Here is a 20044-nt window from a genome sequence, read left to right on the forward strand (position 1 = left end):
ACCTAAGCAAATCTCTGTCTTTAGATCACATTCTTTAATGTGATGGGTAGACATGTTTGACAGGACTAGTTCAGTCTGGTTTTTATACAGTACAAGAAGCCATCCACACGCACAGACCAGACCTCTAGACACAACACAAAATCCTTCTGTGGCTTAAGTCTTTTCCTGCTGATGAATTCACAAAAAAACTCTGATGGAGCACACAACACGTAACAAAACATTTTGCTTTATTAAATGAAATGCATTATATGCAATTCCCTCTCATTCGGAAGCTTCTGCCATAAATTTAGCTGTTATAAAAAGGCCTTGACAACACTAAGTTTCTGTTCGTTTTTATTTTTCCCAATTAAATAAAAGCATCAGCAAATATAAACTACAACAGGAGAGTAGGAAGGCACCCCTCCTTCAGTCTAATGCTTTTTTCTTTCTTTTCTTATCAGTGTTGCCCTGCCTGGGGACTTTTATTTGTCCACAGATGAAGTTATTTAGTTTCTGAAAACTCTAAAGCACCCAGGGTTTGGAATAGTCACTTCATGCGCCATTTCTAAAAGAATCCTCACAGTGGGCTCGGCACAATTCAAACAAATCCAAAGCAGGCATCCAGAATGTGAAAAAGAAAGAGCCATAAATTTGCCTTTCTGTTAATTATAAAATAAAGAAAAATCGGAAACCATGAGATAGTTCATATATCATCATTTTTTTTTGATCCAGCGCATTTTACAGTGATGCCCTGCTTCTTAATTGTGGCATCCTTGGGGCTAAAAAACATTAATAGAGTTTAAAGAAGTTTTTAATTCTAACAGTAATTGTGGCCTTTATTGAGGCAGGAAAAGTTCAAAATGAACCTAGCCAGTCAGCGAATAATTCTGGAATTGCTTTAATTCGTGGTCTGAAAGGCAATAAAAACAATAAACGCTTATAATTATTCCTCTAGTACCGGCCTAATTTGCTTCTCCCAGGGCTACACGTTACTCGCACTAGTAACCTCCTCTTCCCTGACAGGGCTGCGCGGTGCAGTGTGAGGTCACCACGGGAAAAAAAAAAAAAAAGATGATTGGAAATTTCAAATTGAAACCAGATGGAGGTCTAAATACAATTAGGTGCCTGATAAGGTCCCTTATTAAAAAAAAAAATCCTTAGATGAGAGACTCCAGCATCCTGTCCATTCATTAACTCTTTAAACCCTTTCAGTCCCTTTCAGTCGGCACATGGACACCAGATGCTCCTGACAGGATGTTGTTGCATTTAAGAACTGCCACCCCTCCTCCTCCACTTTCCACCCCCCCCCAGAAGGAATAGAACAAAAAGACTTCTAGGGCTTTTCAGTAAATATATACAGTACGTACTGTTCTCTTCATATTACACCTGTTCTGTTTGTACAGGAGTACAGACTTCAGGCTTTACCTTTCTCTCTCTTCTTTCATTTTCCCCAGCTCCTCCTCACTCAGCATCTCAGACTTCTGCTTCTGAAGAGCTGTCTTTCCCTTCTCTTCCTTCTTTTTCCCAAACCTGAGGAGAGAAGGGAAAGGATTTTAATGGCCATATCCAAAACGCTTTCATCGATAAAAGCAAAGTATTCAAATGCCAAGTTAATCCAGGGTTTGACAAATATCTGAAATTCAGCTTTTCCTAAAGACAACTGTGTTTTCTTCATCACTATCTACTGTATATATACCGGGACAGAGATAAGAACAATGAAAAAAAAGGGCCTGGTTAATCTAGTCAGTTCTATTCCATTTAACACATTACTGCTCCGCCTTATTTCCTCTGGTGTTGAACACATGTACTAGTGGATCACTGGGCTAACAATTAGCTGTAAAAAGCTCACTCTGTAAATTATGTTATGCACTGTAAACGTTCAATCCCACGTACACCACCCATGTATGTTAGCACAGTATCTTGTATGAAGCAAGGGTTACTCTGCTCAGAGAACATTTAATATTTTTACAAATAACATCAGTATTACATGAAATCAATTGAAATCCTATACAGAACCGTTCGAATAAAAAAAATAATTACTTTTAAACTTATCACCATTTGGTGCTGGCTAGTAGCAGGGAAGATTGGCCAAATTATGAAAACTCAAAAACTTTGTGAAATAGGGTCTTATAAATACTAAAATAAGGCATAAAGATGCAATAAAGTACACCTGCTGGAAAAGTACATAGTATTCTGGTCTTGATTTAAATTAAGCAGTAAAATGTTGCTCAGACTGTTGCAGTAATGAACAAGCAGTGATTATGGTAATTGTTTTAATTGTTAAAATGCCATGGTGAGCACCCCAGCACTTAACACGCAGATCTGACTACTTTGGGAAACTAGACAGTACATCAGTCTTGGATATCACAGACGTAAGAGCTGGAGAAATCAAGTGCAAGTAAATAACAGCGTGAAGTATAACCATATTTTTTTACAAGAGGGTTGATTTCTTCAACCCAGGGATATCTGAAAGCAAACATTCAATAACAAAATCAGAAACCAAACCAAACGCAGAGCTAGTCTTTTCAAAAAAATTGCTTCTTTACAATTTTGTATTGTTGTGGGACTCAACAAAAAAAAAAGACTGACATCTTAATTACTTGGCACTTTTAAAAGGCATTTTCATGTTAAATTTTAACTAACAACAGGTTTGGGTCACACCTGAATCAAGATCTTAATTACGGCAAATCACAGCATCAAGATAGACGATAAGACAGCTGTAGAGGCCAGCATTTCCCATTAGTGATTGTCCAAACGTGGCTTAAGGCACTGTTTCATTAATTTACTGATCCAGCCTCATAACTAAGGCTAAATAACTTCTGTAGGGCAAAACATTAAAACGCAGCTTATTGGAATATTTTTAATTTTGGCCTTGGCATGCAAACTGTTTCGTGCATGTAATATTGATGCACAAGTGCAGACTACTGCATATCAAATCAGCTGCTCACAACTGGCAACCCACTGAAGCTCAGCAGGTGTGAGCCTGGTCAGTACCTGGATGGGAGACCTACTGGGAAAAACTAAGTTTGCCGCTGCAAGAGGTGTTAATGGGACCAGTAGGGGGTGCTCACCCTGCGATCTGTGTGGATCCTAATGCCCACATATAGTGATGGGTGCACTATACTGTAAAAAGACGGATGAAACGTAAAACCAAGGTCCTGACTCTCAGTGGTCATTAAAAATCCCAGCGTGTTTCTCAAAAAGAGTAGGGGTGTTACCCCAGTGTCCTGGCCAAATTTCCCCCTGGCCTTTACCAATCATGGCCTCCTAATAACCCCCATCTCTGAATTGGCTTCATCACTCTGTGAGCGCACTGGTACCCATTACCTGTAAAGTGCTTTGAGTGGAGTGTCCAGAAAAGTGTTTTGAGTGTCTGTATAAGTGTAAAGAACTAATAAATGATTAAAATCTTAGTCCTGCAATGGTCCTTATAGAATGCTGTTTTTTAAAAATATTTTTTCAGTGTCTCCCCCTAACAAATGTATATAATACATTTTCCTCACCCACTGATACTAGTTCTAACAGGCAATACTGATCTTAATAAGAAGGTTTGATGTCAACACTATGGTCACTGGAGTGCAATGCACTGTAGCTCACTCTCCTATCAGCATCTGGGATGAACTTTGTGGAAAAATGCCTTTGTGGAAATTTGAACTAGTTAGTAACGCAGGGCAGAATTGAAAGCATGAAGGACACGAACAATTAAAAGAAAAACAGCAGTGTGCTTTTAGAAGGAAAACACCCCAAACATCACTATTCCATGATGATAGCAAGAGAGAAAATGTATCTTTGTAAGTGACATCCATGAAATATTTATTTTTCCACGAAGCCTTTCAGCTATGGCATCATAGAGATAAAAGTCTTAGCTTTTTTACTGCTCCCTCCCCAGAGTGCTTGGGCAGCGCCTGCAGGAGCAAAGTTGCTGGTCAAATCGAAACGTCAAGCAATTTTAATCTCTAGGTATGTCTTAATCTTATCTCGGGTCCACTACAGGAACTGAAAGGCTTAGCAGTCTTAACCTGGGAATCTGCCTGAAAACGTTTTGAAATTCCAGCTCCGAGGACAAATTAATGAGATTAGTGTCCCCAGGGAGGCCTTCAGTCTTCTGCATTACCTGACTCCAGAGTCAGCTTATTCTAAAAGAAGGCGACAAGCGAATGTCGTTTTTTGCTCTCCTTGTTTGTCGTTTGCGCTGTGTCCTACGGTTCTGCACCGCACGGGACTTCAAACGCAGTATTCCACTTGTTCAAGCCCGGCCCGCGAGGATCCTCAAGGGTCCAAACATCCGACCGCACAAAGGGAAAAGACACTCGTGGCCCAGCCAAGAATGGAACGTGGCACCGGTGAGTTTTGTTTATGAGCCCGCTTGGATCTGCTGATCATTTTCAGAGACAAGAATGACACCTCTCCTCGTGAAAGAATAAACCCCCCCCCCAAAAAAAAACACATCTGATGTCAGCCGCAAAAGACGATGAAACACGAGACTGGCACATTCTCTCTTCGCGCAATGATCACAGGAGCGTTTCATCTGATCTATCTTTAACAGGTTAAGCAGTCATGAATCACAGTTTGTTTGAAGTCTTCCTGCCCCAAACAGATATTGTTCTCAGCACTGTTTGTCTTGATTCATGTTACTGTCTGCGGCGCATGCTTTTATCACCGCAGTGATTGCTGGCTCATCCTGTGTGGTAAGGCAGGCACATTCACAGTCTTGAAACGAAGACATGCCAACTCTTTTGTGTATCAGAAGAACACCTTCAAAACAGACATCCTTTAGCTGAAAGCTAGTTATTCCTAGTAAGGATGACAGCAATCTAAAACCTATTTTGGATGCACAGGGTCTAAGGTGGATCCATGACAAGGCACACACAGGGAAAATACTAACCTGTCTTTGGGGGGATGGACAGAGTTCCCTGTAAAAGCCACATGAGCCAAGGAAGAACATGCAAGCTCCACAGAGACGGAGCTCCAGGCTTAAAAGAAACCCAGAACTGAAGGTCTGCGAGGCAGAAGCATTAGCCACTACATCACCAAATCACCCATTTCCAACACAAGGACAAAAAAAGGAACATAAAACTGCATTAAATGGAAAACTATAGCACTAATAGTACTAACATCTGATCTGGCTATAATTGTAATTAAGCCAATAGGAAAAAATTAAATACACTAAATTCAAATGCTTCTCCTGATTCACTCAGTGTAGGCACACTAATAATTAGCAGAGATTTTTGACTATTTTTTGGGGAGTTCAGGGTTTTTGACTCATGCCACCCCTGGTATCTCATGGTGAATCAGGTATTGCTGCTTAAATGAAACTCACATTCAGCACAACGTCTGAGCCTTTACCCCAGCAACTCTGGAGACCAATGAAATTATTGGCACTCCGCTTAACCTAATTACTGCATTTATCTTATTAGCTTTAAACCATTTAATACAACTGTTTTGCATGCAACAACCGTAAATATATTTTGCCTGTTAATTAGCTTGTGAAATTGCAGCATGAATGTCAATGCAAGAACTAAAACAAATACCCCCAATTACTTTGCAGTGGAATGAAAAAGATTTACACCAATACAAATACAGTACATGCTCATAAAGGATTACATTATTTAATAGATTCATTCTTTGTAAACATCCCTTTGAATATAGGATCCTCAACCTCCCTCTGTAACTTTTCACTTCATAAAAGCTGCCCAGCAACATCTGCAAGAACATTGCAGACTTTTTGTCAGCAGCGGTGAAATGAGTCAGTTCCACAAAGCAGTGTTATCTTAAGCAAGCGTACTCAAGTTACCCTAATAAAAGAAAACTTAAATGGTGGACACATTAAAAGAAGTAGCAATTATGCTGCCAGGTTATGTTAACTGATACTGTATGTTGGCTCCACATTTTTGAGGCTCAGATCTGTGTGTCACACAACATGTCACTTTAGCATGAAAGTAGAATAATAAGACTAAAACTACAACTAACTGTCGCAACATCAACACAACAGCGATCACTGCAGATCATTTTTTTCCCCATACGGAGAAATGCGTTCTCTCAATAAATGTGAAAATAATTATTCTGCGACTTTGTAGGAATAAAGAGGGAGATACAAAAAAAACACAGATATAGGAAGAAACAGATATGCAGATGAGACAGGGCTAAATTTCATGGGACATGAAGGGAAAACAAAAAAACTGGAGCAATGAAAATATTTTAGAAAAAGACTCTGCAATTGCTTGAAGATAGATTTTACTTATAAGACAGGTCTTATGCAAGAATTGCTTGCTGCATTTCATAAAGCTTTGCTTGAATAATCTATGATTAAACTGCCTCTGCACTTTGAAAAAATACAATGCACCTTCAGAAATGGTACACACAATTGTGTGCCAATGTTAAAAGAGTTCATTAGCAGTGTATACAATTCCCTTCTCATTTTGTACTTAGAAATACCTGCTATATCTGTAGTGCATTTTGTTCTCACCCTTTTAAAATAAAAATGATGTCTTGCTAAAGGCCATTAGACATTCTCTAAAGATTAATTTATCTCAGATGTCTTGTTTCAGAAGGCAAAAAAAAGCACAAGCTGAGAATCATCTAATTTCGACATATTAATGTTGTTATTCCTCCCAGCAAGTTCTAATTAGACTGAAGGGTATCTTGTAGTACGTGGATTTCTTTAATTATCACCCTATTTTCTGTTCAGCCCTAGCTTTGAAATTTCGTACAAGCTCAAAACTAACTTGATTTCAAAACATAGGCTCCTAATCTAATTTTTTTATGGACAAAGAATGTTAATAAGAGAAGTCTTAGGTTTCAATTTTAAACTACAAAGGACCAGGTTTGCTCTTTGTAAAAGAGTGGCTTTGTCAAAAATAATAAAGCATGTTTTAAAGTGATTGAAAGAAAACCCATCATTAAATAATGTGAACACTTTCTGGGAAGGGGTCTTTTACTGTTTGTCTCTTCTTGGAGACCTCTGACTATGAATCAGATGTAAACAAATAACTGGTTCTGGTCAGACTGCAAAAAGCTTGGTGCATAGAAAAAAAAAACTATTACAAAACAGCTTGAGCCATTTTTGGTTTCTAAGAGCTGCAGGCTCTAGTACATAAGGTGCCAAATATGTCATGCCAGACAGTGATGCTTATTTAAAACAACTGAAAAACTGCGGGGACTTTGGTTTAAGTGGTGGTTTTGCTTCAGTGGTGCAAAAAATCCCAATAATGGATCAAACCATCATGGGAGAGATTTTTCCATCTCCGAATCGGAACAGCGCAAACCCAGCTCTAGAAGTCAGAAGCAATGTCAAATACAAGATGGATAATGTGTGACCCTAGATTTACATCTGTGTCCAACAGTAGTTGTTGTAGTCTGCAAAACACAGCCCTCTGAATAACCCCTCTCTCAAAGCTCTGCAGCTCTGCCATTTCAGAAAACAAGAGAAGCCGACACAAGAAAACGAAAGATTTCAACTCCGGCATATTTAGTCAAGCAACCAATCTGTCAGCGCGTTTTAGGGGAGATGATCATTACGTGCAGATACAGATTGCTCCCAGGACACCTGCAGAACTGTAGAAACCCCAAAACAAAGGGAAAAAAGAACCTTGCTGTTTTAATTATTTTTTGGCAGCAGTGTGGTCGCCTTCATTAGGGGCAGTCATTTCTAGGGAACCTTGGGAAGGGCTTGAATGAAAACCCCCTTTTTCTTAAGGAAGGATTTTCACACTTGGAAACAAAACTGTCTTAACAAGACTTAGCTTGAGTTGATTAAAAAGAAAAAACCTGATGTCACAAACCTGACCTCAATTACAGCATGTGCTTCAATGCTGTACTTCGAGCCCAATGTGCCTAAAATAATGAGCAGAGTGTCTTGGTGATGTTCGCTTTAGTTACTGTTGACAGCTCTTTAATTGTATCGAACAGCAACAATGTGCACACTAATCAGACAACATAAGACATTAAGAGGTGCATGAATCATTTTTTTTTAGATTGCGTTAATTTTAGCATCAAGAAGAAATCTATAACTCCTAAATTTCCAAAACAAAAATAAAAAAATAAATGTCTTTTAGGATTCGAGTCACTCCACGGCTTTACGATGTGACCGCTGTTTTCACATGAGGAAGAAACGAGAGCAAATTCACCACCATGTGAAGGGGTTTTATGAATTCCACCCTAAACATTGAAATAAAGAAAAAAATAAACATCCATTCTATACAACTCCAATAATCTAGACCGTAAAGTTATACTGTATATAAACATATTTAGAAATAACTTGTCCTGTTCGAATGCCAGGTAGATTTCTCCCATTTTTGGAACCTACTGTATAACGTTTTCTGTGACATCTACAACTTAAAGAGGGTCCTGATAACATTACTTAGCCTATTTAAACTTGTATTTTGAAAGCAGTTGCACAAGCATACTTTATTTGACCACAATAGTGTGTTCTCCCCCAAACGCCACTGTTCTATGGTGCAGTTTCCTTGATAAGGTTCTTTAAGTAACACAACATCTACCACAAATATCCTGTTTACATCTGCTTCACTCTGCTCTTACAGCTCAAGTGATGTCAGGAATAGGTGTATGTCTTGGCCATGAGGGTGGTCTTCATTAAGCTCTTTCATTCAACAGCCCTTACAGTTATACTATACCAAATAACCATGTTTTCAACACAAAATTAAAGGACCTTTGTCTGTCGTCTATGGTTTAGCTATTCAAAATACACACACCAGACAAGCTTCTAAAACAATTAAATAAAATAACTTGTTCATCAATCTGTTCGTAATAGGGCTCATTATTTTAAATTAGTTTTCATTTCTGCTAGCTAATGTATTATAAAGATTACAACTCCCTATTTTTAACAGCTGGAGTTGCTGAGGACAGCTCCTTGCTGTGTTGTGAGGTTGGATATCATCTTATAACAAAGGTCTGAGTCAATCATAATCACACATCAAGAGTTAAGGACTTGCCCGAGGAGTGAGTGAATCAGTGGGTGAACGATTTAAGATCTGGCTTGGCTGAGGGGATGATAGGGAGGCAATCAGAACCTGGACAGACACACACAGACACACACAGACACACACAGACACACACAGACACACACAGACACACACAGACACACAGAAGCTTGACTAAATGAACCAAGGGCAATGATGGAGGTGGCAGGAGGGAAGCTAAAATGCCAAATACTGGGAGTAGGATGCTGGTTAAAATTAGTTTGGAGTGGCTGAGAAAAGCCCTTTACTCTTACGCTTCAGTGAGATCAAACTTCACGGAGTTGCGTCAATGGTTTCTGAAGAATGTCTCAATCCATCAAAGTGAAATAAATCTTCCCGATTATACATTGTAATAACGTAGTGTGGACAGAACAGTGGCATCCAATCACCCATTATCAGAAAGCCACTTCCTTTCTGGTTATTCCTGGTAAGGGCTGCAACAAGACATTTTTCCAACACAATTAACAATCTACAACTTAAAGACACAGGCAGACATACTGGACACATTTACGAAATGTTGTGCCTTGAGTCTTGCACTTTAAGGACAGACTCCAGCTTTGTAAACCAGATGTAGTGTATGGATGAATACAGAGCTCCACAAAGTGAAAAAGGTAAAAACAGAGGAACAATTTCTGAATCAGCAGGTCAAAAATGAAATTAAGGCTATTTAAACAGCTGTTCGGTGTGTTTTATATAAGGGGATGGACTTACTCCTGCAAAGAAGCTTACATTTATTCATTTAAATGCGTTAGCGGTACATTAAGTTCTATGACATCATGTGCAGGGGGTGCTAAAATTAAGAAAACAAGACATTTTCAACACTTCAGGTTACAAATGCAGTCTGTGGGCAGGAGGGAAAATTCATTTTTGAAAGCCCTGAAGCTGAGGGAAGATTTGTCAGTGGCAGTTAATAAACTCTGACTGGGAAGACCTTTATAAGGAAAGCAAGACCCTCATAATTTATTTAGGAATTAATTAGCTGCTGAGCCGACACCAGAGGCGTGGTTCGGTTTGCAGCTGGATTCTGCTCAAGACTGAAAACTGAAATGGTTACTTAGCCAAGCTCTCCGACATACTACCTGAGGAGCTAACCGAACCACAGACTTTATTAAGCTGCACCACTTCATTAAGCTCACACTACCCAGTAATCTTGTCATGAACCAGTCCTTACTCATTTTCCTAAGGTTAAGTAGTATGTTAGTCATTGACCCCTTATGGATGATTTGTACAGAATCAAATGAACTGGGAAAACAATTTTATCTACTTTGCAGCTCCGGACCCTAGTGCCTGTCTTTCACCGTCTTACCAGTGCTGTTTTTCAAGTATGCCACTGGGTAATTACCTCTTAATGTATTTTAACTGGCAAAATCTAAAAAGATAGCATGACTTTAATATAATAATGGCACGTATAACAAATATACATACAGTATGCCATATATTACACTCATTATTTGTAGATGAAATCCAGTCATCAATCCTTATTCACAATTTTTCTATAATCATATCAGTTTGTTTTCTTTGAGATATTTTGAGCACGTCCTGTCATTTCTCTTTCATCCTGCCAGACCTCAGCTCTTTCAATAGGGTGTGTTGCCAACTTTACTGCAGGTAACAGCGTAGTACTACAATGACAAGACTACTGCCCAGATAGAACTGACAACTGTTACGCATCCCGCTAATAATAACTAAATTCTGCAGAATGTAAGTAAGCTGCTTGACTTACATTGCCCTCAATTATATGCCATTGTACTGAAGATAAGAAGATGCCAGGTTAACTGCCAGAACTATGTTTTCTAGAAAAATCTCAATAAAACTTGAAATTTCACTTCTTTAAACTCAAAGACACCACAATCCAAGGCCTCTGTGCTCCTCATACCTTTAACTCTCATTCTGAAAGCTGTCTTCCTTCCTTCTACATTACAGATGTTGCTCCTTTGATTGCAAGATGAGCACACTGTACATTCCAGTTTTTTGCTGCATGTCAGTGGTCTGGCGTAAATTTGAAGGTATTCCATCCCGGATTGATTCCTAGGGTTTTGCCTTGAGAAAGGCTGCTAGGGTCACTCAAATATCCAATCAACAGCTGCTCAGATAAACACACAGCCCAGCTCTGTTAATTCAAGGACATGCATAGCACACGCTGAATATACAAAAAAAGCAACATATTATTATTGAGGGTGAGGACTTACTCCATACTATATTTTTCTAAACAATGCTTTGTTGCTTTTTTTTGCAACATAATACTTACAATAGTATAAATACTTTTGTTTCATCATAATTACCTAAGCTGATATGAGACAGAGAGCTAAATAAAAAATGTTTTTTTTCCTGTGACCTTCAGACATGAGCACTGACTCACTGTACTGTTGCTCGTTATAGAAAGTCCCATTGAAGCACGAGATACAGTTGTTCTTGATTTGGACTTTAAATGTTGTCTAGTTAACCCCACAGAGGGCAGGCAAATATTGGTTTGCTTGTAGTGCATTACGATGCCAAATGGAATTATTGTAGTTCTCGGATTTGAAGGGGAACCATTTCTTGTTAATCCTGTCAAAGGCCAAACTATCATGTAAAGTTCCACAATGCAGGTAATTATAGCTGAAAGAAAAACATGGGCAAACTTGCCACAACCAGGAATTTAATATAAATAAACAGGGGGTGGAAGAGGAACATACTAGTTTCAACTGCAACAGAAAGCTGACTTTCTGAACTACAATATATGGTCACTTAATGATTATAACAAGAATGAGTTCAAAAATCCAACTGAATTTCAAAGATACACATTTATAGAGACATTTATTTGCCCTTGACATGGAATGAAGGTGATACTGTATTTGGCCCCCTCTCCTAAAGAAACAGCCAGAAATAAAAAGGCTTTTATAAAATGCAGCGATTTAAAAGAGACTTTCGTCCACCAGGATGATGCGAAATAGCTACTGGAAATAAAAATATGAAAGGAAAGAATAGGCGAGGCAGCAGCAAAGCTCTCTTGAAAGTGTGGCACAGTTTGATAAAATAAGTAGCTTAGGAAATAAGCAACATCGTGGTTTCAAACAGTATGTGCAGGCATTTAATCTTCCAGCCAAAATGTTATCTTAATAATTAGATTGCTCCATATTTTCAGTATAGACCTCATTTCAGTGGAGTTTCTAAATGCGGAGGCCTCTGAGATAACTAAAATGAAATTACTCATTGATAGAGTCCTGTCATACTTTAGACGGCCTCTGAAACAGTGCTCAAAGGGAGTTCATGATACCTTAGCAGAAATGGTTATACTTCCAGCAGACTGGCTGGGTGGAGAGACAATACCAAATTCAGAGAGACGAAAAATTATTAAAAGATATCAACTTGCAACGTTAACACTACCAAACAGCTACCCAGCAACGTTGTTATAGCTGATAACCTGGCTTCTTTCGATAAACAGCAGGGTGAGATCCTGGAATCAATTAGCTACTAACTACTGTACCGAACAAGCTACATGAGCTGAATGGACTCCCTTCATTTGTAACCTGACTTGTGTTCTTTCTTTCAAGAAATGACCCATTATCTCCTGGGTCTGAATTCTGCTAACAGCTGTGCGAGACTTGCAATCGATACAACCTAATGAACAACAAGTGGACATGATGTTGAGGAATTCAACTTCTTTATGTGTACAGTGCATATAAATGGCCAATGGGTTTTTAAAATATACAGACTCAACTGAAATATCTTTTACGCTATCACACAATGCTAAGTATGACTCTTAGGGAATGTCCACACATCTATAAGGCAATATCAATATACTTTTTTGGGGTTGAGAGTTTACGTATTTATTAAAGCTTTTGATTATGACAGTGATCACAGTTCTTTCTTCATCTGCAACCCTGAGATGACCTAAGATGCGTACCCCACAGTCTAAAATGCATAACTCTGTCTTAAATGATGACTAAAATGTCAAAATAATTCCACAAAAGGTCATTCAAAAACAGTGTTGTTCTGGGAAAATAAACAATATCCAGGGAATACTGGAAGTCTCAATTCAAATTTAGAAAGTAAAACATTTTATTTTATAAATAATAAATATTTTATTATTTTCATGCCTCAATGCTGCACTACATTGTGAATAATTTTAGCGATCAAAAGCCAACCAACAAATTAGCTCTGTTTTATATTTTTCTAAATTAAAAAAGGCAGGACCTGAAAATCAAAGATTTGCCTGTTTTGCACCATTAACGACTTTTGATCCCACTAAAATGTGTAACCGATACCTTGAGCCAGACAGTCGATATTGATTTCACAAAACCTGCACGTTTTCAATGATATTTCGGCATTTCCACCAGAAATGTAGCTTTTTCTTTAAAAAGGGAAAATTCTGCCCAGCCTTGTCCATCTGCCTCCTACTGAGTCACTACGGTTATGACTGTAATTACGATTATAGCTCCGGGCAGCACATATGTGAGAGAGGTTAATGGCCCCCTGCATTCCCTGATAATATCTGGCTGAATCCAAAATAAATCGAGTCGCATCGAAAAATCCTGATGTAGCTCCGACCCATTTACAAAACAGACAGGAGGCCTAGGAACTGGGGGGTGTGGCTATAACATAAAACACCAGTCATTAAAAACAGTGTCATCACTGGGCACAAACCATGCTCCTTCTGATATGCGCGAGAACTAAAATAAAATGGAAGCATACCCTGCACTCTATGCTCTGAGCCTGCTCCTTTTGAGCCAGTTCTTTTCCAGAGCAATAGAAGGTGTGAAAAGATGAAGAGGCAGCACCAACTACAGGACCACTAATTAGCCAGTGTTGTGGGGATCTGAAAGGGCTCTGTCCCTCACCCCACCCCCCACAGACCACCACTAACCTTCCCTGAGGGACCGAAGAAATTAAAGAAAAGAAAAGAAAGGAAGTCCTTTTGGAAGCAACACACACAGCTGCCTCTCAGAGAAACGAGGAGGAGGGAACGAAAATGTTCAAACGTGTCTTATTTGGGCAGCTTTCTTTCAGAATGGGTTCAGACTTCACAAGTGTCAGGCTCCGAGCTGCACAGGCAAACAGCACAGTTACTGTGAAGCCGGTGAGCCTCTGAGTACTACAAAGGATGACACTGGCAGACCCGAGTGAGTGACACATCCCGTATTTAAATGACAGGCCAGTGACTGACAACTGAAAAGGTTCTTTCATTCAACTGCAGTACCATGCTTGGAAGTCTTGGTAAATATAATAGTAAAGAAATAAGTCAGTAAAAAAAAGGCACAGTCCTTTTTGTGCATTTCTAGTTTTGTGGATTTTGTAAGAAAACAATTACTATGACACAATTAAGGGCTATTTGAAATCCCTTTGCAGAGAAAACCAATTTTTAGAACCAGGCTGTGCAATGAATGGGGAAAATGACTTTTGAAAGCAGCTTTACTATATAGGTAAGAAAGTGTCAATCTTTCCTGGATTGTAAACAAGCAAAGAGACCGTTAAGATACTAAATAAACGACAGTGTTTGTGCTGGGGTTCTCGAACACTGGAGAGGAAGTTTAACATCTGAGTGATGAGTAATCAAAACAAAATGCTTCAGCATTTTTTCCCCCATTTATGTTACAACTACTGTTTTAAATTTTCACTATAAAAAAGGCAAACGCAGATTTCCCTGGCCTAGAACTAATAAAAACAGAGAAGATTTTAATGAAAAGACCAAACTTAAAAGAGTGAATAGTACAGCATGTTACACAATTGTTTAAGTTATTAGTTTTGTGGCTGTGCCTGTTGTTGCGATTTACAGCAATCCAAACCCTTGTATTAATCATAGTGTCTATTTAAAAAAATAATCCATTACTTGTGAATTATTAATCTGAGGTTTTGTCTTTGGACAAGTTTTACAGAGTGATTATGAACCTTTATATTAAATCAAATCAAGCATCAAGTTTAAACAAAATGTTTAGAATATTCTTGATGTATTTTTTAATAATGCATTTTTGTATGACACCTTAGAGCTGACAATTACAATTAAAATTGCATTTAATAATAACAACAACAACAACAACAACAACAGCACACCTAAAGAAGGAAAATAAGCATAAGGTAAAAAGTGAAACACAAACCATGTCTCTCTTTATAGATTAAAAGGGTTAGAAGGTATGATCTTGCAAAACGAGAGCCATCACCGTTCTTAACACAGAACTTGAGATGCATTATTGTCAAGAGTCTTGGAAGAGAAGAAAAAGAATTATTAATAAAGGTTTACTTGGCTATTCAAAGGCAAGACAGGTAGAACGACCTCTGGCCAGTTGATCAAAGAGAAGGCCCACTCATGCCAAAAACAGATGGGTAGCAGAGAGGAAACTCAAGAGGACATCTTTTACAAGTTAATGGACAAGCCACAATGATCCCATCCAAATACAAAGATCTAAGGGGGAATATAGGAGTTAAACCATTTTGGAAGCTGAGGTCTAACGCTCCACGGTGAGACTGGAATGTAAAACATATGGTTATAAAGGTTACCATACACTAACAACTTCCGACTTTTTTTTTTTTATTCCCAGAGTAAGGAATGTAACCTTTCTCCAAGAGATCTTACTTTCCACTTCTGACTGATCGTCTCTTTGACCGAAAGATGAAATACGAAATAGCTGTGAAGGGTAATCAATCACTTTTCACATCGTAACTGTCAAAGATTTAATTATTTCCTTGTCCTTTCCAATACCACCCCTGACCACTTCATTGACATGATCCCAGCTGTATCTTTACCTTTCATCTTTCCTGCTTTCATATACGTTTTCTGCGTACCTTGAAGCGGTCACTTTCTTAGAGAGTATCAACTTCAAAGTTTTCTTTTATTAAACTCTTAAATCACCTTGCGGTCTGAGACTAATCATTGATGACGGTGGACATTTTTTAAACACGCTTTAAAATTCATTTTCAAATGTGCTTACCTTAAGTTCTAGATGTTTAAGATAAATTACCGTATATGCAATTATAAGCAACGTACAGCATACAGCTTCTTCTGGGGCATGGCTTGGACATTCCTTCAGATCTTTAGTTCTATTGAAAAGGCCGTACGAGAACAGTGCAAATTCTGGTGTGGAAAAGCCTGAAATCAAGAAACGGGATCTGCTTGCTCACTACACGTCTTTCTAATTTTTGTCCATCCGAAAAATGAAGTGTTATTAACATATCTACTGTACATTCCTCTCTTCCTGACGGTACTACTGGGCTTAAATTGCTCACAGTGCTCCGACAGATTATTTGAAAATGGAATCTTCAACTATTTTATTTTCTACCTCTCAATGTGGCATCAACAATTGTTTTATGGTTTACTTCCACAGTGCCTCCTGTACTCTGCTTTATGCAGCAAAGAGCAGACCCATTCACATTTTGACACTTTGAGAGCTCCAGAGGGCCTAACAGGAGAGTCACTGCTGATTGGAGGAACAGCACATCCCACACTGACATCACTGCTTAGCCTGCAGGGGTCACTGTTTGCTTGAAAGTCAAGAGGGGCTTACTAACCCTTAATGTACCCCAGTATTACACAGCCAATAGTGCCAACAGCAATTTATTTTTGTGTGCTTGTATGCTTGTTTGAATTCCTGTTGGTTTTCAAAAGTCACAAATATGTTTCATGTTTGATCACATGCCAGAATCTTCTGAAAAATTGCAGAGCACATGAACTCATTTCTTTAAAAAGGCTTGAAGGCAAATTTACTTCCCCAGGAATTAGATGTGAGGTCACAGTCACTAAGAATGACAGAGTAATTTAAATAGAGTTTTTGGTTAAAATGAAATATTTCCAGTTACAGTATTAATGCAATAAGCTAACAAGAACAGCTCATATCGCCCATCGAGAAAGTTAAGTAGCTTGCTTTTAGTGAGATATTACCTAAGTCCCTTAGTAGTCATGAGCAAATTTAAGGTGGGGTAAATCTACAATGTATTGTAGGAATCAGTCAGGATATTTTAAAAGCTCGGGAAATAAAGTTGTTTAAAGTTCCATTTCATTAGCCTGACTACTTGCTAGGAATCTTTTACTTCTCAATCCATACAGAGGATGCAGGCAGTGCAACAGACTTCTCTTAATTTGACTTCCTTTGAAACTCAAGCACATGCCAGATGATCACTTGACAAAGTAGTTTCCTGCAGGACTCAACGTGTTCCTGTTTACATGTTCATGAATCTCCCCAGGTAATGTTACAAAGGGAGAAATGTTCTGTCAGGTCTTCTGTGTCATGTGGACAGGAGAATCCAATCTCAAAAATTGTTTTATTTTTCTGAAAGGCCACTGGAACATCTGTAGACAAAACCATTATCCCAAACCACTGATATTTAGGATGGGATGTTTCATAGAACGACATAACATAATTATTTCAATACACCCAAGCCACAAGAATCAGTGTATTTAAAAATCTAATTGCGACTAAAAACCCAGGATGTTCCTGTGAATTTGATACAAACCTGAGCTAAGTACGATCCGGAACAGCTAAAACTCTCCCTGTTTCTTGGTAGTTTTCTTTCTGCATATTTTTGCACCACCAAAGCTGGTAATTACTAATCACACCTCATCTGATATGCACCTCATTTCCAGTTCATATCAGTCACACCAGTGCATGATGATGCACTGAATGCCAACACACCCTAGCTGCTAAAGCTCTTCAAACTTTGCTGCCAATTATGTATCAAGATGTCCTGGGTGTGCAATTTGTATCAAGACAATGTGCAAAAAAACTGACATGTTCATACCACACAGAGAACATAATTCATGCAGCCTGACACACCACAGATATGCAACAGCCAAAAGCAAAGTGTAATGGCACATATGGCACTGATCACAAAATCACTGTGCTGATTACGAACAGCCTGCAGGATAGGGGGCTTGTAGGCGAGATATTTAAGCAAGCCACACTATGGCACTTAAAAAGCATTTTTTGCACTTAGTAATATGTCACATTTACAGTAAAATGTTTTGTTTACAATGCGGTAGCTTATGAAAGGATTCATTTTGGTGATCAGAAGTAACAGTGAACATATTTATGGCTCAACTGCAGAAACACAAAATGCTGATCTTACACACAGTGCTTTTCAATGTGATTGTGGCCATCCTGAGGAACAGAAATTGTTCTCTTCAACAGTGCCACCCGACACTGGTTGAGTACATTAAAGGCTTGTTTTAGCTCTTATCCACTGTTTGAATAAAAATTGCTGCTGTAGAAAAACTAAAAGACCTCCATGAAGGAGATGGAAAATAAACTATTCCATTACGTACAAAATTCACTTATTATTACCAATACAAATAAAAAATAATATAATTACATTGTTTTGAATGTAACCCTATCCCTTACAGGGCAAATTCAGCCCTATGGTAATATTAGATAGGATCACAATCTTTCTCGAACTATTTTTAACAGACCACCACACCCAGTCTCTCACGTTTACACTCAGTCTTTCAAGACAACAGTTTCACAGGAGGCGGACTTATCTAGTGCACACCGGAGAGCTTGCTGAACGGTCATTCAAAAACTTTCTCCACTATCAACGACAACAGGTGAGATCAGCCAAGAAAAATAAGCGGCAGAAGAAGACTGATGAATGTTTATCATCTGATAAATATGCATGAAAGCACCCCGAAGCCCCTCAGAATCGGCAAGCTGTTTTCATTCTCCAACAGACGTGACAAATGATTGACACCGTATATCAGGAAAAGTAAATGAGGAAATAACTTCAGGAAACTATCAGGTTTTCATAGTTTGCTCTCCATAATATGTGCACTTGCTGATTATGCTATTAAAACAGGCGGCAGTTTCGGTTTTTATTTTGAAAGGAAAGGTTCTTTAGCACAGGAACTGTGTTTCTTTTTTTCTGTAATGAACCCCAGTGTTAATTGTTGGGTAATGTCATGCAATTTTATGGAAAAAATGAAACTAAAACATACTGTATACAGGCATCAGAACTTTTAGAGGTTCTGCTTTTACCTAGCAAATGAAAATAGAAAAACAAATAGTTTTGCTGCAACACCATTTTAAAAAAAAAGTACCCACATTTATCATTTCTCCTAAGATTATCTTCCCGATTCCTGTGAGCAATGATACTGCATCTTCTGTCCTCGGGTTTATGACATGCAGAAGCTCTAATCATTAAAAACATGCCTGAACTAAGAGAAAGTGATGGCACTGCTGCAAGTCAGCGCTAGGAAGAAAAAAAAATACTAAACAACGTGGTTATAATTATCCACGACAAGTATGCTCCACTGAAGTTAAGCAAACAAACATGTTCAAATCCGTATCTCCACATCTGTCGCCTCTCATCAGAAACAGGGACAGTAATAATGGAAATAACACCTTCGGCAGGATGTATTTTAATCACAACCTCGCTGGACTTACAAAAAGCACTAGCCAGTGTCCCATTTACTTTATAAAAAGATACCAATATGATTAGATCACACAGCTAAGAAAACCCCTGTGTGGCTGGCCTGAGACTTGCACTTAACTAACAGCCTAACAGTGTGTGGACAGAAGCCCTCAAAAAGCCATTTGTTAAGTCTGCGAATTTGGAAAGGTTACTGCTGCTGTTATTAAGACTCAGGATTTAAAAAGGGCCAAATCCATGCTCTTTTCCGAAAGAAGGTGTTCTTTTCAATACCAGAGATGAATAATTTCATTATAGAAAAGGCCTGAAGTCTCATTGTTAGGCACATTAATATGCCACACACCCTGTATTCCAGGAAAAGGGACATAGCACGGCCACACAAAGGAAACTTGATTTATAATTCATAAATGCATTAATTTCTAAAACCCTAATCAGCTTCAAGTGTGTAGTCCCTTTCGTTAAAAAAGAATCACTCTACGGGTCTATATTCTTTTTTTCCAGAACATGGTACCTTGAAGATGAACACAACACCACCACCTTAATAATTAATTCCTTGCATTTATATCCTGCTTTTTATCTCAAAAGACATCTCAGCACCTGTTGAGTACAAAATGATCTTCAAGTAGGCACAGTAACAGCAGCTGCGTCAGCATGCGTAGGCTGCAAAGGAACAGGTAAAGGTTTATTCCACGCTGAAAGGAAAAGAGACAAAAAGTGTGACATGCCTGGAGAAGGCTCCAAATCAAAAACGTTGC

At 38.5% G+C, this 20044-nt stretch overlaps 1 protein-coding gene across 4 annotated transcripts in view; it reads right to left on the reverse strand.

Moving 5' to 3' along the window:
• pard3bb (par-3 family cell polarity regulator beta b) overlaps nt 1-20044 on the reverse strand; it is a 313361-nt gene that overhangs the window by 75228 nt on the left and 218089 nt on the right. For all 4 annotated transcript variants that reach the window (XM_015359593.2, XM_069196274.1, XM_015359591.2 and 1 more), the window contains one exon: nt 1405-1509. In XM_015359593.2, the coding sequence (XP_015215079.2) occupies nt 1405-1509 (105 nt within the window). The remainder of the gene's footprint in view (nt 1-1404; nt 1510-20044) is intronic.

The sequence above is a fragment of the Lepisosteus oculatus genome, chromosome 12, assembly GCF_040954835.1.
Source record: "Lepisosteus oculatus isolate fLepOcu1 chromosome 12, fLepOcu1.hap2, whole genome shotgun sequence".
NCBI classification, from domain to species: Eukaryota; Metazoa; Chordata; class Actinopteri; order Semionotiformes; family Lepisosteidae; genus Lepisosteus; species Lepisosteus oculatus.